This window comes from Geotrypetes seraphini, chromosome 11, assembly GCF_902459505.1.
Source record: "Geotrypetes seraphini chromosome 11, aGeoSer1.1, whole genome shotgun sequence".
Classification (NCBI taxonomy): Eukaryota; Metazoa; Chordata; class Amphibia; order Gymnophiona; family Dermophiidae; genus Geotrypetes; species Geotrypetes seraphini.
The window spans coordinates 20,638,797-20,663,528 of record NC_047094.1 but is presented as its reverse complement, the minus strand read 5'-3'; the positions used below and the strand labels follow the sequence as shown (position 1 = coordinate 20,663,528).

Here is a 24,732-nt window from a genome sequence, read left to right as displayed (position 1 = left end):
TTTAGCTCTTGACCGGATTATTGCAATATTGCTTATGTGGTTTACCACAAGTTCTTCTTCATGGCATTCAAATGGTTCAAAACACAGCACTTATGAATTCTTGCACATATTCATAAATCAGACCATCGTTAAGTATCATCGGCTCCCTGTACAATTTTTGCATTCAGTACAATATTCTCACTTTGTATCTTATCATCTTCAATGACCCCTTGTGCTTACTTTGGTCTCTTTATGATCAATGACTTACACATTCCATCGGAATTTGTGGCTTGATTTGATACCACAAGAAGCTTTGCCCTTCTACTGTACCACCACATCCCTGTGGAATATTTTGTCTCGCTCCCTTCACCGTGAGTTGTTATTTCCTAAGTTTAAAACAGCTTTGAAAACACACTTATTTAAACTTGCCTTCAGTGATTCTGGGAAGCAATTATCTTTGCCTGCTAAGTTTGCTAGTAGATCATTTATTGTTTCATTGCCCATATATTATGAATTTTTGGAAATCAATTTGGGACCAAATTAATAATTTATTAGATAACCCAGTGGGTTCATAGACAACGGCGTGAAAGACAAAAGCGCGCGCCGACAATTGAGCGCAGCGCGCGCCACCGCGCCGCTCTAAATTACAGTTTTTAGGGGCTCCGACGGGGGGGTTTTGTTGGGGAACCCCCCCCAGTTTACTTAATAGACATCGCGCCGGCGTTATGAGGGGTTTGGGGGGTTGTAACCCTCCACATTTTACTGTAAACTGAACTTTTTCCCTAAAAACAGGGAAAAAGTGAAGTTTTCAGTAAAATGTGGGGGTTACAACCCCCACACCCCCTACAACGCCCCCACAACGCGGCGTGATGTCTATTAAGTAAAGTGGGGGGTTCCCCCCCACCCACCCCCCGTCGGAGCGCTAAAAACAGTAATTTAGAGCGGCGTGGCGGCGCACGCTGCGCTCAATTGTCTGGGCTCGCCTTTGTCCCGGCGCGCTTTTGACCTGACACCAACCCAGTGGCATTATCCTATGATACTGTGATTTTTGGTATGGAAATGAGAGCAAAAAGTCAGATTTCTGCGAACGACAATAAATTGTTACTTATAATGACTGGGGTTGCCATTCAGCAAATTACATATAATTGGAAGGATTGGAGGAGACTAAATTACAGTTTTTGGTGGAACTGTTTGTGCCATATCTATAAAATGGAAAGATTTATTGCAGTACAAAGAGGGTATTTCAAGAAATTTCAGGATGTGTGGAAACCATTAGCAAAATTTTGTAAGGATTAGTTGAAAATGTTTCCCTTTAATGTATCAATTAATTTGGGTAGGGTGAGGGATATTTTATTAATATGTTTTTTATATGATTATGGAATATATGGTAGGGAGGGGTGGGAAGGGGGAGGGATAAAAATTGATGTACTGTACAAATGATAGAATGTTAAATGATATATTTATTGTTAATGTGATTGAATATATATATACATTTAATGTAATTTTGAAAATGAATAAAGAATTTAAAAAAAAAAAAGTTTGCTAGTTGATTTTAATGATTGATGTCAGTTTTTCTTAGCGTGTGCATGACTTTGGAGTGTCTGTGTATGTTCTATTTCTCTTCCTTTCCTATCAAATAATGGAATTCCTTTTCATAAGATCATAAGAATAGTCTTACTGGGTCAGACCAAAGGTCCATCAAGCCCAGTAGCCCATTCTCACGGTGGCCAATCCAGGTCACTAGTCGCGGCGTGTTAGTGGTGTGCCAGGTAGGGTCGGCGGATTGGGGGGGGGAGTCGCGGCGTGTTATCTGGCCGGTCCTTAAACGCGCACATGCGCACTCTTACCGCCACAGCCCGACAGATCAGGACTCAGGGAACACGGAGTAAAAGTGCGCATGCGCGCTTAGCATTTTATAATTATAGATAAGAAGTGGAGGGGTTTTTTTTCAGATCCATGAAGCCTAACTGAGGTCTTTACTCCATTTTTGTTTAATGTTTTACATTTAAGTACGGTTGTGGCAGAGTGAGAAAGGCTCATAAGCTAAGGTTAGAATAATTGAGTATGTATGATATTTGTGAATTGTTTGGTTAAACACGCTTGAGTCTCCATTCATTATAATAGTAGATTTGGAGAATCCCCCACTCAAGAGCCCTACTTTTTTTTTTTTCTTGCTTTTTGTTTGATGCACATTAACTGGTTGAGCAAGCTGCCTACTCAAACAAATCAAACTGCAACAAGCAAAAAGTAAACAAAAACAAACAAAAAATAATAAAAAGCAGGGCTGTAGAGCTGGGGATTCAATGAATCCCCTGAAAGCCCTCACTGCACACCACTGACTGGCTGGAAAACAGAGAGGGAGAGACAGAAGGTGCAAAACAGGAATCAAAGAAAGCAACAGATTTTTTTTGTGTGCGAGGCTAGGAGAAAGGAAGCGTCAGAAAGAACGTGAAAGAGTGGAACGAGTCCAGAAGTCAAGTGCTCCACAGCCAGATGTTGGGATCAGTGCAGTAATCCTCCTTGTTTGCATAGTCAATGTTCCATTATTGACACGGTTCATAGTACCAAATCCTTCTTAAATATTAAAGAGAAAGCTGTTCAGGATGCTTTATGCTGTCGTTTGCATATATTTAAACACTAAAAGCACTGCTCTGAGAGGACAAAGTGCTATTTTTAACTTGTTCTTGTCTGTACCTGATGGGGGGGCAGTTTATAAATCATCTATAATAAAACCCTAAGCACGCATGCGCACGTAGGAGGCCGTGATCCCTGCAGCCGTGATGTGTGCCTCTGTGCTGAATTCCATTTGCGGCGCATGGGGCGGCTTGTGGCGCTTGCACTGGCTTGGGGCGCGTGCAGTGGATTGAGCGGTGGTTTGTCTCAGCAACGGCAGGAGGGTGTCATGCGGGTGCTGCAAGGTGTCTCATGCTGGTAAGAAATGGAAGGGGAGAGGGAAAGGAGGCTGCTTTGTGGGGGAGGGGTGTGCTGGGGGCAGACAGCAATCATGCTTTACTCTGGGAGGGGGGAAACAGAAGGGGGCCACGGAGAGACAGGCAGACATGGCGCAACAGTGAAATACAGGCAGGCAGGGGGCCAGGGAGAGACACAGACAGAAAGAAAGACAGACAGCGTCCAAGGAGAGAGAGAGACAAAGAAAAACAGACAGACAGACAGGCAGCCAGCGGCCAAGGAGAGACAAAAAAACCCAAAACAGACAGACAGTGGCCAAGGAGAGAGAGAGAGAAAGAAAAAAACAGACAGACAGACAGCGGTCTACACATCTATTCTAGCACCCGTTAATCTAACGAGATTAAACACTAGTCTTTCAATAAAGAACTAGGTTAAAGCAGCTCATTTACCTTATCCATCTCCACAGCCTTCTGCATTCTCTCACATGTCTTTTGGTACACTGTCTGTAACCACATGTGGATCGATGTCTTGAACCACTCATGGAACCCGGCCAGGGCTAGAGATTTGTTGTCCCTGCAGAGCGAGAAAAATGACAGCTTAAGTTAGTATTAGAAGCAATGTCTTGGCTAGGATAATAAGAAAAAAAAAAGCAGGAGATGCTGGAGTTTCTCCGCTGTGTATTTGCTGAGACCACCAGATTGTATCAGCTCAGTTCTCCAATTTCCAGACTTTTCTACCATGCTCATCCTATAAGAAAGGTTTGGACTATGCAACATCATATAAGAAAGGTTTGGACAAATTCCTGCAGGAAAAGTCCATAGTCTGTTATTAAGACATGGGGAAAGCCTCTGCTTGCCCTGGCTCAGTAGCATGGAATGTTGCTACTCTTTGGGTTTTGGCCAGGTGCTAGTGACCTGGATTGGCCACCGTGAGAATGGGCTACTGGGCTTGATGGACCATTGGTCTGACCCAGTTAGGGTATTCTTATGTTCTTGTAAGACAAATCTAGACATAAATATGTGAGGGTGAGAATGAGGGGTACATTAATCATCAAATCAAGTCTTACAGGTGAAACAGAAAGGAGGTCCCTGTCCAAAAACGTTGCCTGTACTGTTATTTTACTATGTTTTAGACTGTAAGCCACCCTGAAGGTTCTCCCTAGGGTGGGATAGAAATTTTTAAATAAACTTGGATATCACTCTGGCCAGCACCACTGTTAATATTCGGTGGCAGTTAAATAGATGCGGTGGCATAGTAAGAGGGGGATGTCCACCCCGGGCGCCGTCTTGGTGAGGGTGCTGGCACTCCTCCTCCTCTCTGCCCCTAGGAAGGGGCGTCAGAAGGAGAGCCGACGCTAAAGTGAGCAGCGAGTTGGTGATGCTGCTTGCGCCAGGGACGTTAAAAGAGGTATGGGGTAGGGAAGGGTGTGCATGGCAGGGGAGTAGGGAAGGAGCATGGAGGGGGCAGAGAAGAGAGCGGGGAGTGGTGCTAGCGCCCCGGATGCCTCTCGCCCTCCCTATGCCACTGAATAGATGGCATTTCTGAATATAAGCATTGAAACGAAAAGTGTCATGGAAAGTGTGGAATTCATAGCTCCACATCATTCTGTTCTTGATTGGGCTGAGAACTTTTCAGCAGCCCTTTGAACTGTGATGTCATAATGCCTCACTCCACCAATGCCTAAGAGCCAATCTCATCGGTGATGTCACAATGGCTGGGTTTCCCCATGCTTATGCCCATTCACTAGATGCATTTGCCTCATTGAAACAGTGTGGAATAACTTGTATGTTTCATGGCTCCACATCATTCTCTTCTTGGTTAGCTTGAGAATTTTCCAGCAGCTCCTCGTAATGACAGCAATTGGAATCACTATTCTCTTTCCTCCCCTTTACTTAGTTAAGGCCTGGCCATCTCTGTACATGACATCCTGAGCTGACAGTGAGCTGGGAGAGGTGATCCCAAATAATTTAATTACATCGAGGGAATAAAAATCCAATCAAAAAATTAAGCAGATATAGCCTAGATGTCATATTTGAACATGAACAAAGAACTGAGGTGGTGGTGAATGGGGAGGGAATAGGTAATATTCAGTGCACAGCTTTTAGTATTTTCTTAAACACTGCTGCTGGTTGAATTAGACCTGGATATACAGTGGCGGGCCTAACCCAGCTACTGGCACTGAATATGTGGGTTTTTGCAGTCCTCTGGAAGTTATCCAGACCCAGCTGAGATAGTTTTAACTAGGCATAATTAAGATTGCATTTTATGCGGTCCTATTTGCCTGCTTGCTTTTTTAGGCACTGCCATTGAATATTGGTAGTGCCTGGGTTACTTCTGGGTCCATGCCGACTCCAGCCCTGGACCACCCTGGCAACAACCAGAGAGTGCCACAGTCAGTGGCACGGTCTGGATCAGTGTTGCTGTATATTAGCATTTGGAATGGCAGAGCAATGTAACAGGACAGGAAACCCTCCTGTCCAGTTCAATCACTCTGAATATAGACCCCCGAGTGTCTCCTTAAAATAGAGACATTGGGGGCCGCTATTCAGGCTGTGGGAGATGACTGGCCAGTGGTGTGCGGTCAGGGCCTTCAGGGGATTTGCCCCACCCTCTAAAGGCCCCGAGGGCACTGCTCTGCAGCCAATCAAATTCAGTTCAGTACTGTCAGGGCCTTCAGACGGTTCGGAGAATCCCCAGTCCAAGAGCTCTGCTTTCTTTGCTTTTGTTTGTTGCAGGCTGCCTACTCAACCAGTCCAATCCTTAGGTTTTTATACCGGGTCACCCCTAAGAAAGGGCTCAACTCGGTTTACAAGAATTGATTCATCACATAGAAATAGATCATTACAATCAAAGTACATAGAATGGAAAGCATCATTATTTATGATCTTCTAATGTAGATAGGGAGAATGATTTCTGAAACAGTAGCATTTTTTAAAGATTTACGAAAACTTTGAAGTGAAGAACGGAATGCATCAAGCAAAAAGTAAACATATAAAAAAAAAAAAAAAAGCAGGGCTGTAGAGCTAGGGATTCACTGAATTCCCTGAAAGCCCTCATCGCATGCCACTGCAACTGGCTATCTCCCACAGTTGGCGGTGAAACCGTAAAGTCAATGCTGGCACCATATCCATCATAAAATTTCCAGGGTTGGGGGGGGGGGCGTCTATCTGCTATTGAACTTAGCCAGCGAGCTGATGAATATTGGCAGTGACCGGCTATGTTACACGACATAGCTGGTCACTGGCCAATCTGACAACCGGAGATAGCCAGTTACAATATGTGATATTTGACTAGCCAGCCAAATAGTGTTGAATATAGGGCTTAATAGTCTGTGCTTAAGGCTCTTTAATAGGACGTAGTCTGAGCACAGATCTAAACCCTTTTTAAAACTCTTACTAAATAGATAGAAAATGGAATATTTTACCAATATCGTATTAGTGGAAACCAATGTTATCATTCACCTAAGGTAGGGGTAGGCAATTCCGGTCCTCGAGAGCCGGAGCCAGGTCAGGTTTTCAGAATATCCACCATGAATATGTATGAGATGGATTTGCACGCACTTGCCTCCTTGAGATGCAAATCTATCTCATGCATATTTATTGTGGACATCCTGAAAACCTGACCTGGCTCCAGCTCTCGAGGACCGGAATTGCCTACCCCCGAAGGGGATTATGGTGGCCCCCAACTCACAAGAAATGCTGGTTTCATGATATCCAGGTGGTTGAAAGTAATACTGCACTCACTTCAAAGGGAGAACATCTGCAAAACGTTTTAGTTCATTCAGTGTGATGTAGAGTTCGAATAAGGTCTCCCCCATGGTATGCGTCATTCTGGAAGCCTCCTGCTCTGAACCCGTTCTCAGGTCCTCCATGGCCAAGCTGACATCATCAGCCACCTATGGTGAAGACATATAGGAACACAGTAACTTAGTAAATGTTGGCAGATAAATACCTGCATGATCCATCCAGTCAGCCTATCACACTCCCTGAAAGGCTTCACTTAAGATAGGAACTCTATGAACGTTGGGAGCAGCGCAGTGCATTCAGTGCACCAGCCTGCGCTAAAAACTGCTATTGTGGGTTTTTTTTAAAAGAGGGGGGGGATAGTTTCACTAGGCTCCCAAATTTAGGAGCCTACAAATGGGTGGCAAAAAAGGCAAATTTAGGGTGGGGGGAGATTAAAAGCTCAACACCAGTTTCCAGAATGGGCCCGAGGCAGTCATTTTAGAAGCCCTATGCTTCATTTGGACTAGCTTAAACCAGCATTTAAATGCAAATAAATCTAAAACCTGGATACACATGCCCAAAGTTGTAATTTTCATGCATATGGCAGGGGGACATTATTTGGGTGAAACTAGGGTGAAAACAAAAGATACACCTTGTAGCACATGAGTGTGGGGGGGGGGGGGTCACTCTGAAGCCTTGATTAATCACAGTCAGACAGCGGGCAAACGTAAAACAAAAGAGTTTATTGATGTACAGGGAAGCGGAAACCTATTCCTTTCACAGGTGAGGAAAAGTAAACATGCCAAAGTCAGTCTTTCAAGAGGTAGCACAAACAACTTGTCTCTGGCCTGGAGCCTGAGTTAAAATTTTGTCTTTACAACAGTCCACATAACTGGGCCTGGCCTAACCCAAGTTCCAAAAATATAATGCAGCAGGGTTCCAAAAATTAGTAGAGCTTCTGCTTCTTGTAAACTTTCAATAAAGGCTTGTATTTATTTTATTTACCACTTATATCCTACGTGGTTTACATTCAGGTACTTTATCATATTTCCCTGTCTGTCCCGGTGGGCTCAAACTCTATCTAGTGTACCAGGGGACAATGAGGGGATTAAGTGACTTGCCCAGGGTCACAAGGAGCAGCGAGGGATTTGAACCCACCACCTCAGGGTGCTGAGGCTGTACTTCTATCCACTGCGCCACACACTCCCTTGAAGACTTTCTCCTCCCAGGGCTTCCTTTCAGATATTACATGTAACAACCCTTAGTTAGGGCCTCCCTAATTTGAGTGTGCCCTGGGCTCTTACCCTTTCTGGGCTATGCCCTCCTAGCTTCGCCCCTGCAGAATCACTTCTCCCCTGAAGGCTTTAATATGGATCAGTAACGTGAGGGATTGTTTGTGAGTGGAAACGGTAACTCCCTACATGTAATTTCCCATTTTAGAAGAGGTCTGCACAATGGCATAGTAAGGGTAGGAGGCGCCCAGGGTGCTGGCACCCTCCTTGCGCTCCCCATTCCTTCCCACCCCCATTCCACACTTGCGCTCTCCCTCCCCACCCCCGTACCTCTAAATCTTTGCCAGCGTGAGTGGCTTCTTCAGCAAGCTCCTCGTGCCTGTGTTGGATTTCCCTCCAATGTCACTTCCTGGCCCTGTGACCCGGAAGTGATTCAGAGGGGAACCAGGCTGGCGCGAGCAATAAGCAGAAGATGCTCTAGCTAGTGAGGATAATACAGAGGCACGGGGTGGGGAGGAGGGATGGCGCGAGGTTGGTGTGGAAGGGCGGGGCGGAGAGGTGCCAGTGCCTCCCGCACCCCCGTTACTACGCCACTGGTGGCTGGTGTAGAATTATGAAATGCCCTGCCTGGTATTTTGCGATTCTGTATTGGGAGGATGAACTTTAAGAAAATGCTAAAAAAGCATGTTGTATTTCTGAATTGATGGTATTAAATTTGCTTTGCATGCTAATGTGAATTGGTGTGGCTATCTACCCTAGAACTGATCATTTGGTTTGATGTGTATGTGGTTTTGCCTTGATTTTTTTTGATATTTTATATTGGGGGGAATGTCTATGATGTTGTCCAAATATGTCTACGATATATGTGGAAATCGTAGGGAAACAAGATTTTATGTATGTGACTTGGAAACTGCATAGCTGTATGCACAATATACATTTTTAAATAAATAAATATGTGTGGGTGTATAGGGGATCGTAAGGGAAGATACGTATTGTAGCAGTCCCACATGAAGTACTTGGAATGCGAGAAGTTGGATCTTAAATTTTATGTGGAATTCTACTGGAAGCCAATGATAACTTTTCAAAGAACATGTGATGTGGTCAGATGATCACAGAACCAAAATGAGGAGAGTCCAACCTTATCTGCAGTGAAAAAACCAACCAGGAACAAACAAGCCAAAACTGCAGATATGTACAACGATGTAGGCAAAATTTATTGTGACAACCAAACTATATATGAAAACCTTTTTACCAAGCAGGGGACCCAACACAGTCCGTGTTTCGGACAACCTTCATCAGGGGTCCATGGTAGAAAAAGGAAAAAACATGTGTCACAACAAATGTTGAAAAATATATAATAAAGCCAAACAGATAGTGTGTCACGTCGAGAGTCACTATGAATAGTAAAAATCGCTAGACACATGTTTTTTCCTTTTTCTACCATGGACCCCTGATGAAGGTCCCCTGTTTGGTAAAAAGGTTTTAATATATAGTTTGGTTGTCACAATAAATTTTGCCTACATCGTTGTACATATCTGCAGTGTCAGATGATCACACACACACACACACACACACACACACATATTGCATGTCTTACCAGTTTTTCAAGCTGGCGGTAGGTGATACTGAACAAATCCACCTTTACAATACTGGGAAGGGGGGGGGGGGGAAAAAGTGAAAAAAATATTTGGAGTACATTGCATGAGTTTCTTTATTGATAGTTTCATATAAGAGTTTTGTGGGTATTTGATTTATAAAACAAAACAAGCAGCTTTTCGGATAGTCTTTGCCACTCTTGCACTACCTCACAATAGGAGGGTGTCAGGTCAAAAGTGCGCCGGGACAAAGGCGCGCGCAGACAATTGAGCGCAGCGCGGAGGCGCACGCCGCAGAAAATTACAGTTTTTACGGCTACGACGGGGGGAGGCGTGGGGGGGGAACCCCCCACTTTACTTAATAGAGATCGCGCCGTGTTGTGGGGGGTTTGGGGGGTTGTAACCCCCCATATTTTACTGAAAACTTCACTTTTTCCCTGTTTTTAGGGAAAAAGTTAAGTTTACAGTAAAACGTGGAGGGTTACAACCCCCCAAACCCCCCACAACGCCGGCGCCATCTCTATTAAGTAAACTGGGGGGGGCTCCCTAACAAAACCCCCCCATCGGAGCCCCTAAAAACTGTAATTTTCTTTGGCGCGCGCCTCCGTCTTGCGCTCAGTTGTCGGCGCGCGCCTTTGTCTTTCGCGGAGTTGTCTATGAACCCAATAGGAGAGAGAAACTTCTATCCCCACGGAAACAGCCTCTCCTTCTGGATGTGACACAGCAGGATTCTCATCCCTGGAATGAACTGCTGTACCTCCAGCAATGTATCCCTCCATCCTACGCTGCACCGGCGAGGAGGCACGGGCCAGCAAGGAAACAACCCTCACCACCCCTTCCCGCTTCATGTGCGGCATAGAGAAATAAAAAAACAGGCAACACTCTGAGGAAAATTCGGAGAGGTAAGCCTTACAGCTGGAGAGAGACACATAGCTCATCGAGAGTTGTGCCGCCACCTTGGCTCCTCCCCAGGAATCATCCCTCTTCAGATCTTCACCAGCCATGAACAGCATTTCTTACCCGCTGCTCACACCGGCCTCATCCTTCACTCTGACATCACTTCCTGGTCCCTGTGAACAGGAAGTGACATCAAAGGGAGGGATGAGGCTGGCATGAGCAACAGGTATGAGGTGCTGCTCGTGGCCGGCAAATATTTGAAGAGGTACGGAGAGAAGGAGAGGTGCCAGTATTCCCACCAAGGTGGTTTGCCCCCTGTCCCTCGCTCCTTACTATGTCAGTGCCCAGATGTATGATTCAAAACAAGTTATGTCTGGAGGAGGGAGATATCCATATGGAGAAGGGTTCTTAAGTACCCTGGATTTTAATAATTTTAAGCATGAATCTTTATTAGTCCTGTCTCGATTATTATGGATGTACTTTGTAACCCGTTCTGGGCTCCTTTGGGAGGACGGGCTAAAAAATTAAATGAATGAATGAATAATTAAATAAAAATGTAATAAGAATTTCTGATTAGAATATACTTGGAAGATGTGGATTATGATCCATAGAAACTTCCATTAAAACATGATAGTATTTTATGTATATTGCATACACATCTAAGTCCCAGTTTTAGAAAGCTGGGATATATGCATCAAAATCACAAATGTATGCATATGGCAAGGGGGTGTGGCCTGGGCATGTTTGGGCAATAGAAAATATCTTGAAAGCTATCGTGGCTTGGTGCGTCCCATGGACCTGTCTGAGAACCCCTGCTATAGAGAACAGCCTCCAAATAGGTACTTTCTTAATAATAATTGCTTTCAGAATGGGGAAATCCCTTTAGTCTGCTTTCTGAAGTCGGGGTGAGCATATCAATGATCTTTTCATACAGAACGCGGCTGCCGCTGCCAGGGGAGGGTCTCTGCCACCTACCTGACACACAGCTTGTTGTACACGTTGTGGCTCCTCTGTATATCCTCATGCACACCCTCTGCCAGTTTCACCAGACACCTGAGCTCGTCCAGCTCATTCTACGAGAAACAGATTTGACACTTTACAGTGTGTTGATATCGTACAGATCTACAAAGGCAGAGCAAGTTCAATAAAAAGCTGTTTTATCCTGTCCATGCCAGGAAATACTTTTATCACAAAGACTCCATAGAAAATTATAAGTACTGAGGAGAAAGTAAAAACGCTTCCATTATGTACGCAATAACTACATTTTTGGTTTATAGACAAAACTGCCGAAGACAAAGGCGTTCGCTGACAACTGAGTGCAAGATGGAAGCACGCGCCGAAGAAAGAGTGTTTTTAGGGGTTACGACAGGGGGTTTTGTTGGGGAACCCCCCCAGTTTACTTAATACAGATCATGGCGGCGTTGGGGGGGGGGCTTGGGGGTTGTAACCCCCTCATTATACTGGAAACTTAACTGTTTCCCTGTTTTTTAGGGAAAAAGTGAAGTTCTCAGTAAAATGTGGGGGGTTACAACCCCCCAAACCCCCCACAACGCGGCGCGATCTGTGTAAAGTAAAGTGAGGGGGTTCCCCCCACACCCCCTGTCGAAGCCCTTTAAAACAGTCATTTTCTTTGGTGCGCGCCTCCGCACTGCGCTCAGTTGTCTGCGTGCGCCTTTATCCTGGCGCGCTTTTGACCTGACACCACATTTTTGACAAAGGGAAAGAAGCAGTGGTGAAGGGGGTGGGGCAGGTTGCCCCAAGTGTGGTCTTGGTGGAGGCACTGGCACCTGTTCTCTGCTCACCCCTCTCTTCAAATCTTTCCTGGCAGCTCTCCTTATGATGTCGCTCTCTGGTCGAGGGCGAACAGCCAGTAAGAGATGCTGCTTGCTGTTGGCGAAGATTTGAAGGGGTATGTGGGGGGGGGGGGAAGAGGGGACATGGCGGAAAAGGGTCTGGGTGTATGTGTGGCGTGGTGATGCTGGGTGCCACCACCACCGGGTCTCCTTACCTCACTACACTGCTAAAAAAAGGGGTTATACTTTAAGCAGCAATGTTAAGTTGACCTGATTTTGTCAAAAGCATTCGTGGAATCTGTCCTGTACAGTGGTTCACTCGCTGTGAACAGGAAGTGACATCAAAGGGAGGGATGAGGCTGGCATGAGCCACCATGTGAAAAAGTGATTTAATTTCTGGATCCTGCTCCTGTTCCTTGGGCCATCGGTGTCTCGGCACACCACAGCAGCAACAGTCACAGCCCCTTAACTAGGGTTACCATAATTAATTTTTTTTTTTTTTTAAAAAGCCTCTGGGTGCACGACCCCGACCTTTTCCGCCTCCAGCCCCGCCCCCTGAAAGCCTCCTCTCTTTGCTACGAGCTCTGGCCACATCTGGAGGGCCTGGAGCATACGCGAATGTGTGTAATGTCATCCGCGCATGCCCAGAGGCCCTCCAGATGCGGCCGGAGCTTGTAGGGGCTTTCCAAAACCCGGACAAACGCTGGGTTTTGGAAAGTCCATCTGGGAGCCCGGACAGTCCTCTAAAAAGAGAACATGTCCAGGTTTTCCTGGACATCTAGCAACCCTACCCTTAACTAAGCCTGTCCTGGTGACCCCCACAATCAGCTAGGCTTAAAGCAAGAACTAGAGACCAGGCAACATCATCTCTTGCACATTCCTTGCACATATCATGAAAACCTGAAAGCCTTATCAAAGCCATCTAATATAATAAAATGCTGGGCCGCGCATGCGCAGTTCCTAAGTGTGTGCCGCTTTTCCGTGAGCTGTAGCGACACATAGGAAGTGCGCATGCGCGGCTTCTGGTCCGTCCTGCTGCTGCGTGTTCGCGCATCACAAAAGCTTCCCTGCTCTCCACCTACCGGCCGAAGCGCGAGCGAGCTGCGGATGTGGTGGTGGTGGTGGCCGGCCTCAGGTATCAGTTTGACGTTAGGATGGTGGGGTGGGGAGGCCTGCGAAGCCCATCAACTTTCCGCTGCCCGGGACCCGAGTCATTTGCCGCCGCCCCCCCCCCCTTCCGTTCCCGCGGGCACGACTGGCGATTTAAGCAGCGTGTGCATCAGTGTTCACATGCTGCTTCGGGCCCTTCTACTGCCCTGATTTGCTCCGGACTTGCCTGAGTAAATCAGGGCAGTAGAAGGACCCGAAACAGCGTGTGAACATTGATGCACACGCTGCTTAAATCGCCAGTCGGGCCCGCGGGAACGGAAGGGGGGGGGCGGCGGCAAATGACTCGGACCTGCGTTTGGGAACTGGTGTGGGGGGAGGGAAGGGGGAGGGAATGCTGCTTTGCACAGACAGAGGGAGGAAGGGAGACAGAAAGACAAGAAGAAAGACACAGGGGCAGGTGCACAGGGAACTGGTGTGGGGGGAGGGAAATAGAGGGGGAGGGAATGCTGCTTTTGACAGACAGACAGAGGGAGGAAGGGAGACAGAAAGACAAGAAGAAAGACACAGGGGCAGGTGCACAGGGAACTGGTGTGGGGGGAGGGAAATAGAGGGGGAGGGAATGCTGCTTTTGACAGACAGACAGAGGGAGGAAGGGAGACAGAAAGACAAGAAGAAAGACACAGGGGCAGGTGCACAGGGAACTGGTGTGGGGGGAGGGAAATAGAGGGGGAGGGAATGCTACTTTTGACAGACAGACAGAGGGAGGAAGGGAGACAGAAAGAAAAGAAGAAAGACACAGGGCCAGGGACATATACAGAAAGACAAACAGACAAAGGGGGCCAGGGACAGAGACAGACAGAAAGAAAGACAGCGGGAGTCGGGTCAGGAGGGGTGCGGGATGGTAGTGGACAGCCAAGGAAAAAGAAAGACAGAAAGAAAGAAAGACAGAAATACAGAAAGCGGCTAAGGAGAGAGAGAGAAAGAAATAAAGACAGACACACACACATATATTCTAGCACCCGTTAATGTAACGGGCTATAAGACTAGTTGCTCAATAATTTGATACTGCCATGCTCTGAGTTCCAAACTTGCTATCTGGAGAGCTGTCAATTAGATGGCTGATCTGGACAGGAGAAGGGAGAAGGAATTAAGGAATTTTAAAAAGCACAGTGTATTTCCCTCCTATCAAGGGCTCATGGGCATCAGCCTTAGCAGAGACCAGTTCCAGCTGAGCTAGTAGCCTAGGCCAGGGGGAAAGGAGTAAGCTGTAGCCATGAATAAACAAATAAAAGGCTGAAAAAATGACCATCTTGATTTACATAGGGTTACGAGACGTCTGGATTTCCCTGGACAGGTCCTCCTTTTGAGGACATGTCCGGGGGATCTGGACAGCTTTTCAAAACCCAGCACTTTGTCCAGGTTTTGAAAAGTTTCCCAACATAATCGCGCATCCGTGCATGCGCAGACGCATCATGGCGACATCACATCGTGCCCATGCATGCGCGGATGCCGTCTGGAGGAGGGGCTGGGGGGCAGAAAAGGGCAGGAAAGAGGCAAAACTGGGCAGTCCTGGGTCCGGATTTTCCCGAAGGAACCTTAGATTTACACGCTGTACATTTTTGATTTAAGCAAGTGACTAAATCCACCTGAATCAAAACAAAAATGAAATCATTTTGCCCGTTTATGGTGTACTCACCTTCTCCTTTGGCTTCAGGTGAGCGCACGTTGCCTCATACCATTCTAAGGTGCCTTTCTAAAACAAATTGTTTATTCTTATTTAGTCACATTTAATAATAATAATTTATTTTTATATACCGCCATACCGGAAGGTTCTAGGCGGTTCACAGCAAGCAAGGCTAATACATACAATGCAGATAAATATATCAAATTAAAATACGTCAAGTTCAAATTACATCTAATTAAAATACATGCAGTGCAGTTGAAATACATCAAATTAAAATGAGAAAGAACATGTTAATTTAGACTGCCTTACTCAAGCTGACATAAAAAAAAAAATACAATGCAGAAAAACAAATGTACATCAGTTGGACCATACTCATAAGTCAGTACATGTTATCTGTATGTTCTGATGTGATTTTATTAGTTGTTTCATAAGTATTATGCATACATTTTATTATCATCTCTCTTATTTGAATATCAGCGCTGTTATACAATCCGTTCTTATTATTCGCACTAGTACACTTCCTGAAAATGTTCACGAACTGTGAAATCGCGAAGGATGAAACGCTGAGTTTATGGGGGAAATAGAGGTTAGGTTCCAGCAGTACACGTTATGCTTCAGAGCCATGGAAAGTGAACAAGGGATCCCCCCATTAGGAAAATAAGGCTGGGTTCCTGCATGGGACAACGTGTGGAGTACCTGTAGATGTTTATAATTCACTCTGGACACTTGGGGGGGCCCATATCTGGAAGCAAAGGCCAGACCGGCAAAGTGAAAGCAAAGAAAGCTGTTTTAAAAAAAAAAAGGGCAGGTCTGCGAATGCGTGAACACGGCGGCGTGAATGGGGAATATTTGTCACAATGGATGCCACTGCAAGATACATGACACCGCACCATTGGGAACATGCGAATCGCAAGAACGGACTGTAAGTATATCTTTAAAACTGTTTCATGGTAGATCTATTATTACGTTTCAGTTTACTGATTTTGACTTTACCTCGTTCACTGTATTTATGTTTAAATTTGGTCTTTTTACTACTCTTATGCTGTTAACACAATTGTAAGTTTTATGTTGAATTGTACTTGATGTACACTGCTTCCGGAGAATCTCTTCATAAAGGTGGTTAATAGATCCAAATAAACAAATAAATAAAATAAAAGCAGAAGCAAAAGTACAATGAATAACATGAAGGTTTTTCACTATTGTTAATGAAAACAAAAGTTGCGCGCACTATTTCTTCAGTATACAGGAGGTCATTTACTAACACACAATGGTGCAGATTCTGTAAAAGGCACCTTACATAACATAAAATAAAACATAACAAAAAAAAAATCAACTTCTAGACCAGTGGTCAGGATTTCAAGATATCCCTAATGAATATGCATGAGAGAGAGATTTGCATATAATGCAAATCTCTCTCATGCATATTTATTAGGGATATTCTGAAAACCCGATTGGCTGGTGGTCCCCCAAGACAGGGTTGGGAACCACTGTTCTAGACCGTACAATCTTGCAGATCTAAGTGGTTTACAAAAGATTACATCAACTTACAACCGAGTGATCATCACGGAATTTAATTACCCGAAAATCTAGAGAATAAGTAAGTCTTCAAATGCTTTCTAAATTCAAGATATAAGAATTCCAGATAAGAGATAATTGTTTGAAATCTTTGTCCCATCTGGCAGTCTGATATGGAAGCATGCGTTCATGAAATCTTTTGAACTTATAACCCTTCACTGATGGATAAACCAAAAAAAGCATGAACTTTACGTGAATGTTTTTGAGTAGCAAAGGAAAATGAATTAATCAGGTAAGCTGGAGATAGACCCAACAAGACTTTATAATAGACACAACCCAACTTGGCCAGTACCTAAAGAAATGGCACTGGTTGTGTGTCAGTCATGCTTAGGCGCTGTTAGCAGAATCGTGGCTGCCGGCGCCTATGAAAAAAACTTAGGCGCTGGTAATATAGGGCAAGGGTTTAAAGGTGTACATTACCAGCACCTACAGAAAGTTTGATAGAGAATCACACATAGCGGTGCCTATGGTCATCTCTGCCCATAATCATGCTTACTTTGACATTAGACCCATGCTGTAGGCGCGATTCTAGGACCTACTTTTTTTTTTTTTTTTAGCAAGGTTTTAATTGGTTTAAAATGTCAAGGTCAAATACCGTGCTGATTAAAGCCAATTAAAGCAATCAACCCCCCACCCACCTTTTACAAAACCATAGCTCGGTTTTTAGCACCAGCCATGGTAGTAACAGCTCTGATGCTCACAGAATTCCTTTGAGCGTCAAAGCTGATACTGCCGCAGTGCTAAAAACCATGCTATGGTTTCGTAAAAGTGTGTGTGTGGGGGGGGGGGGGGGTAAGTTAGGCCTTAGTAGGCATGATCTAGGCACTGTTTACAGAATATGGACCTATCTGCCACATGGCTCAAAGGAATAAAATATGCCCTGCAGCAGACAGCATGCACTAACTGTTAGTAAATGAATTCTAACATGAATATTGATCCAGATGTTCTAAATCAGACAAGAAAAAAAAATTATCCATTTTCAATGGCTTTGTCAGATACACTCAGGGAATTTCTGTTGCCTGACTCGCTCTACTCTTCTGAAAATCCTCAACAGCATTTAGCCTGTGGCATAAGTGAAATTTCACTTTTCATTAAAAGGACTAAACCAGGGGTTTATAGTTCTGGATTTGGCTTTTTTTTTTTATTTTCTTTTAATTAAAGAGAACACGATGAAGGCCAGGCCATCTGTGAATAAACAGTCATGATTACTGGAAGAGGCTGCCCCTTTCATTATGAAAGAGGTTTTCCTTCCTTGGCATTCCCTAAGGCTCAGCTATTAAGTGGGAATTTTTTTTCTACTGCTAAACTGTCAATCAAGGAACTTGTTTTATTCATAGGACATAGTTCTTAAAGCTATGTGGTAGAGAATGACACAGGGACAAATTTGTCCCTGTCCCTGCAGAACTCAATTTCCTTGACCCGTCCCCATGAGTTTTGTCGCTGTCCCTGTCATTGCCCCAGCTGCGACTCAGAAACATTGCTTTCCGTCTGCCGTGGTCCACCCAGGTGCATCATTGGGGAACAGAAGCAGCAGACGAAAAGCAAGAGGAGTTGTAGGCAATGTTTCTGAATCTCTAGATTTTTCAGTGAGACAGAAAGTGAGGGCCGGTGCAGAGAGAAGAGGGAGAACATGCTGGGCTGAGGAAGCCCCCTGGACTAATTTTTTTTTTTTTTTAAGTACGAAGGGGGAGAGTATTAAAAGAAGTTCCAGACTGGGCATGGGGGGAGAGCTTATGGGGTCTCAAACAGAAGAGAGAGATGGCGGGCAATGGTCTGAAGGGAGAGAAGTTGAATCTGGGGAAAGAGATACTTGAAGGGAGGACTGTTGGGAAGAGAAAAGGAGAGATGGTGGACCTGAGGGAGGGAGGGAAGCAGACAGGGAGAGAAGTGGGACCTAGGGATGGAAGGGAGGGAGAAATGTTAGGCCTGGGGGTGGAAGGGAGAGAGAGATACGGTTTAGGAAAATGATGAAGATGTTTTTATTTTCCATGATTCACGGACAACAGTGGGAACCTCAGTCTATGAATGATGGGGCTACTGTGGTGGGTCTGGGGCTAGAAACATAGAAGAGGTTTTTGGATAGTTGGGCTGTGGCGCTGTGGTTAGAGCTACAGTCTCAGCACCCTGAGGTTGTGGGTTCAAACCCACGCTGCTCCTTGTGGCCCTGGGCAAGTTACTTAATCCCCCCATTGCCCCAAGTACATTAGATAGATTGTAAGCCCACCAGGACAGAGAGGGGAAAATGCTTGAGTACCTGAATGTGAACCGCTTAATAAATAATATACACTCACTAGTGTTTAAGCTTGTTACATCAGCGGGTGCTAGAAAGCAGCCCCCTTTCCCTCTCCCCCTCCAATTCCTCCCTGACTCTCTCTCCGTGGCCCCCTTCTGTCTCCCCTCCCCTAAGCAAAGCTGTCTGCCTCCCAACACACCCCTCCCCCAAAGCAGCCTCCTTTCCCTCTCCCCCTCCAGTTCCTCCCTGATTGTCTCTCCGTGACCCCCTTCTGTCTTCCCTCCCCCAAGCAAAGCTGTCTGGCTCTCAGCACACCCCTCCCCCACAGCAGGCCCCTTTCCCTCTCCCCCTCCAGTTCCTTCCTGACTGTGTCTCCATGGCCCCCTTCTGTCTCCCCTCCCCCAAGCAAAGCTGTCTGCCTCCCAACATACCCCTCCCCCAAAGCAGCCTCCTTTCCCTCTCCAGTTCCTCCCTGACTGTCTCTCCGTGGCCCCCCTTCTGTCTTCCCCCCCCAAGCAAAGCTGTCTGGCTCTCAGCACACCCCTCCCCCACAGCAGGCCCCTTTCCCTCTCCCCCTCCAGTTCCTCCCTGACTGTGTCTCCATGGCCCCCCTTTTGTCTTCCCCCCCCAAGCCAAGCTGTCTGCCTCCCAGCACACCCCTCCCCCAAAGCAGCCCCCTTTCCCTCTCCAGTTCCTCCCTGACTGTCTCTAGTCCCTTGCCGCCCCCTTCCCTTCCCGCGGTCCTGACAAACGTGCAGACTCTAGCAGCAGCTGCAGCACTCTAAACACACTACTTCGTGGCCTTCTACTGCCCTAATTTGCTCTGCCGTGTCAGGCAGAGCAAATCAGGGCAGTAGAAGGCCGCGGAGCAGCGTGTTTAGAGTGCTGCGGCTGCTGGAAGTTGCTGCTCGACGCCCGGTTCCTTTGGCCTGACCAATGGGCGCCTCCCTCCTCCTCCTCCCCTCCCCGTCATGGCTCCCCATGTCCCAGCTCTCTCAGTGAGTGAAGGTGGCTGCCGCTGCCGGCCCAGCGCCCGCAGCCGCAGCCACGCCGTCATGGTGTTCCAGAATTGAGAGGCGGGAGGAGGAGAGGAGTGCGAGTGGAGCCGCAGCGCTCACAGGACCGAGCGCTCGAGAGGGAGACGGCTGGAGTTCGCAGAGGATCCATCTCCTTTGGCGGTGAGTGACAGCGAGGGAGGAATTACTCCGTGTTCTGGCCTGCCTCCGTGTTCGAAAATCGAATTCGGCACGGAGGCACACCTCACGGCACCAGGAATCACGAAGTTTCAAGAGCGCATGCGCGCTCTAGGGTTTTATTATTATTGATATGTGTCAGAGTGTGGCATTTGTTTTATACTGTGATGTAATGTTTCTTTTAAATTAAGTGAACCATCGTGGATGTTTTGTGAGGTTTGAGGAGATGGTAAAGAACGGCTTTTACTACTATAAATAAACAACACTATAATACCCCAGTGTATGCAGCCTGTACACTGGAAATGCAAAAATACTGTACCTTTAAAACTGCTGCAATTTCTAAGTGAAGCTCATTGTGAAAGGGACAGACCATTTTAAAAGTCTTCATGCCGTGGATTTCACTAAGACACCTGAGAAGAGAGAAAACCAAAGCGATTCAGGCCTTAAATGGTAGAAGGGACGTTTTAGCAGAGCGCTCATTACGGTGCTGCTAGAAACGGGTTTTACCTTTAATTTCTTCTTACCTCAGCATGAATTCAAGGCGCGTAACGGCAACGGTGTTGGGGACTGGGAAGACGTCTCTCAGTCTCTTCAGGAGTGAGAGGCAATATTCAGTGAAAAGGTTAAAGCTTTCAGCTAAGCTCTGCTCCTGGAAAACAAGATACCAGCTTAGGGAAGTCCATCTGCACAGAAGCGATTCAGTGGATGGCATATTTTAATTGTTTCAAATGTCCAAATCCCGAATAAAGAACAATATAATGAATACTTTAAGTTTTCCAGAAAGCCTCAGCCCCACCACTCCGCCGCTGAATACATCTTAGTAGCGGGAAGAATTACGTGGTTCTCATCACCGGCTTTCAATTGATATATTTTACTTATGTTTTAATTCTGTTTATTTTACTTTTTTACAAACTCCGTTTAAAACTATAATTTAGCCATTTAATATTTAAACCACTTACCTTTGAGCTAACATGACTCGGGAGAGACGACCCGACATGTTTCGCACTCCCGTGCTTTATCGAGGGCTTTCCCGTAGCCCTGTCATCCAACTCAGTTTAGGCTTTTATGTGATGCGATATATATTTGAAGAGTTGTTGAAAGTTAAGAAGGGAGGTGCCGTGATGATTTAGGCTCTCTTTTATTAAGGTGCGCGAACCGATTAGCGCGCGCTAAAAGCTTACGCGTGTATGTTAGTCTATGGACGCGTTAGCGTTTAGCACGTGCTAATTCGATTAGTGCATCTTAGTAAAAGAGGGGGTTAGTGATTGAGGAGTTACTTGATTGTTGATGTCTTTGTAACGACATGTACAATTAGGTTTTTCTCATATATATGCATGTTAGACTTTCATGTATGTTTTTAAGTAAACCGCGTAAGTTTTATGTGCTATAATTTTTTTAAAAAAAATAAATAAATAAGAATAGAATATTCACTCTCAAACAGCATGATCATTAGCACACATTCTAAAACTTGGATTTATCGTTTTCTTACCCACTGCTGCCTACAGGAAGGTTCAATCCAAATATTTCACCCAAACACGGAGAACCTACGTTACAGGTAAGTAACTACACTTATATGATCTAAGCAGAGAGGTAGTTCCCAGGATATATTTAAACCCTCCCACTTTTATAAGTTAATATTAGTGTGGCTATTATTTAGTGTTAATAATCTTCGACTGCAGAGGGTTTTTATTATTTAGTTTTAAATTGGTTATTATGTCATTATGAAAGTATTTTTTATGACTGTTGGTTGCAATTTATTGTTATGTAATCCACTTGATGTGAAAAGTGAATGATTATATTTCAAATAAATGAACAGTTTGAAAACTCAGTTGAGATGTTGAATGTATATAGGGGGTCAACATTCAAAGCTATTGAACGAGGCAGGAGGAGATCACGCCCAATTAAATTGCCTGTGCAGGGTTACTGTAAAGGATTTCAGCGGCATTTAAATGGATATAGTTTCGCTGAACAATGCCTCTTATTACCTTAGCCAAAACCAATCATACAAACAGTACATAGGCCTACAGAACTGGGACTAAAATAAACTATTTGTAGAAACCCGACACTGCTAGTGTTTGGGCCAAAAGCCTTCCTCAGGGGTTTAAAACAATACATAATAAATACAGTAAACTTATAAAGAAAATACTAGGCATACATACCAGTTTGTCTAAGTAAGAAATCACATTTATGAATCAAACATATCTAATACATTTAGGGCCTTAAAATAAACAGCACATAATATGCATCTATCTGAAAAATTCTAATATTACAATGTTTTGCATTAAATTTATAGAAAATAATGATAAGAACTAGAGAATGATATGGTGACAAAATTCATCACCGTTCCCGTCCCTGTGGATAACCGTGGGAAACCATCTTCATGTCTTTCTTTAAAGAGAGAGGGAAGGATCAGAGTATGAATGGCCACAACCACTGACCCACAAGCTTTGCTTTGAAGAATGCTGGTGTAGAAGGACTGAGGTTGAAATAGACACTAGAAAATGACATGGGATTATTTCCCGCGGTTATCCGCGGGGACGGGAACGGTGATGAATTTTGTCACCGTGTCATTCTCTAATAAGAACATCATGCAATTTGTAACAATGACTTAACCTTTTCTTATCGTAATAAATTTTACGTTACGCTGGTTCCAATCGTAATCATTTTAGCAAAGTTTTGTATTATTCACCGTTATCATTTATGGCTATTGTAAACACAATGGCCCAATAAATGGGACAAATGAAAGGTAGAAGGTGTACTGTATGTCCCATGCCATGGGACATACGATGGCAACAACATTTTTTTGGGAATGTCCCGCCATCCGGGACACACGATAGGAAAAGGTTAATATGGTTGTGCTGTTGCAAGACATTGCTTTCTAAAAATTTTTCAAATAAAAATTTTTTTGTCTAGAACTATATATTCAAACCAGCATAATTACTCAAAAATCATACAAAGTATTGTACCTATAAGACTGTTTCCTGTATCTTTCATATATGAACAAATAAGTTCTATATGGAGGTGAATCTTTTCTGAAACATTCAAATCCTAATGAGAAAATGATCCTTTTATGAGAATTATATATATACATCAAGTTTTAAATCATTAAGAAAGACTTATTTTTATCTATTCACACTGAAAAATCATTTGTGCTGACAGCTTTTACATAGTAACATAGTAGATGATGGCAGATAAAGACCCGCGTGGTCCATCCAGTCTGCCCAACCTGATTCAATTTAAATTTTTAAATTTTTTATTCTTAACTATTTCTGGGCAAGAATCCAAAGCTCTACCCGGTACTGTGCTTGGGTTCCTACTGCCGAAATCTCCGTCAAAACCTACTCCAGCCCATCTACACCCTCCCAGCCATCGAAGCCCTCCCCAGACCATCCTCCACCAAATGGCCATATACAGACACAGACTGTGCAAGTCTGCCCAGGACTGGCCTAGTTCAATTTTTAATATTATTTTTTGATTCACAACTGTTCATAAATACAGAATGCTGATTGTAAAGACATGCAGACTAGATGGGCCGTGGCCCTTATCTGCCTTCTATTTCTATGCTCCAGGCTTGCCGTTCCCAAACCATGTGGGTTTTTCAGTGCCAAAAGATAAAAATATTAGTCTTTCTTAATGATTTAAAACTTGATGTATTTATATAATTCTCATAAAAGAATCATTTTCTCATTAGGATTTATTTAAGAAAAGATTCACCTCCATATTGGGCTTGCCTGAAGTCCTGGTGGCCCAGTGGTGAGCTTCCTGCGTCCTGTCCCGGGCCACTCTAAACCACCCCGCCTCCCTCCCATCTCCCTGACCCATGTAGACCTTACCTTTAAAGCCCTGGAGGTCTAGCAGTGAAGCGGGCCAGGAACGATCTTCCTATGCTCCTACCCCGTGAGAACCACGATTAAAAAAATGCCTGATGCAGGTTCCCATTGCAATCTTAGAAGAATTTGCCCTGCAAGCACTTAGGTGCTAAGGGGCTCATAATTGAAATGGAGATGCATCTAAAAACTAGCCTAAATCGGCACTTAGACAATCAGTGAGCCAAGTCATCCAAGTGCCAATAATCGAACTGGGTTTTAGGCGAATCTAAAAATGGCTTAGGCCTTCACAGTGCTGCTGTACGCCCAGAGCTAAAAAGGGCATTTTAGGAGGAGTGGTGAGGGCGGGATTTGGGCAGGACGTGGGCCGTCCTAGACTTAGTCGTACTGCATGTATAACCGAAAGTTTAACAGCACTGCCTAGACGGAACTTGGACGTTGTGACTTAGGCCATCTAAAACCGGGTCTAAGTCACATGAAGGTATCTGAAGTGACCAGATAACCACTGTAGGGACAAAGTACAGACCCCTACACACTCCCCCAGTGATCATTGACCCCTCCCCCCCCCCACTGCCATAAAAATCGTAATGACAACTTTACTTATCTGCCTCCAGAACACCAGCACCTGGCAGCCTGGCATAGGAAAGCCTAGTGGAGCTGCACAGAGATGACTTAAGTGGTCTGGGGGGTGAGCTAGTGAACCATGGAGAGGAGGACCCAGGCCCATAAGCCACTCAAACCACTGCATGCCTGGTGAAACATGTACACACCCCAAACCCTTTTGTACTGCCATATAAGTGGCACCTGCAGTCATAAGGGCTATTGGGCTGGTAGAAAGGTGGGTCTAGTAGGTTCTGGGGGTGTTTTGGGGGGGCTCACCATGACCTGTAAGGGAGTTGTGGTGAGATGTTTATATGGCACCCTTTTTGTGAAGTTCACAGCAGTGCCCTGTAAAGTACCCCACTACTCTGGTGCAATG

The 24,732-nt window shown here is 45.0% G+C and overlaps 1 protein-coding gene across 6 annotated transcripts in view; it reads right to left on the bottom strand.

The window, feature by feature from the left end:
• Positions 1–24,732, bottom strand: part of BAIAP3 (BAI1 associated protein 3) — a 325,750-nt gene that overhangs the window by 40,243 nt on the left and 260,775 nt on the right. For all 6 annotated transcript variants that reach the window (XM_033963395.1, XM_033963398.1, XM_033963399.1 and 3 more), the window contains 7 exons: positions 20,451–20,575; positions 20,246–20,336; positions 14,938–14,994; positions 11,314–11,411; positions 9,444–9,495; positions 6,633–6,784; positions 3,339–3,462 (listed from right to left, as the gene is read on the bottom strand). In XM_033963395.1, coding sequence (XP_033819286.1) covers positions 3,339–3,462; positions 6,633–6,784; positions 9,444–9,495; positions 11,314–11,411; positions 14,938–14,994; positions 20,246–20,336; positions 20,451–20,575 — 699 coding nt within the window. The remainder of the gene's footprint in view (positions 1–3,338; positions 3,463–6,632; positions 6,785–9,443; positions 9,496–11,313; positions 11,412–14,937; positions 14,995–20,245; positions 20,337–20,450; positions 20,576–24,732) is intronic.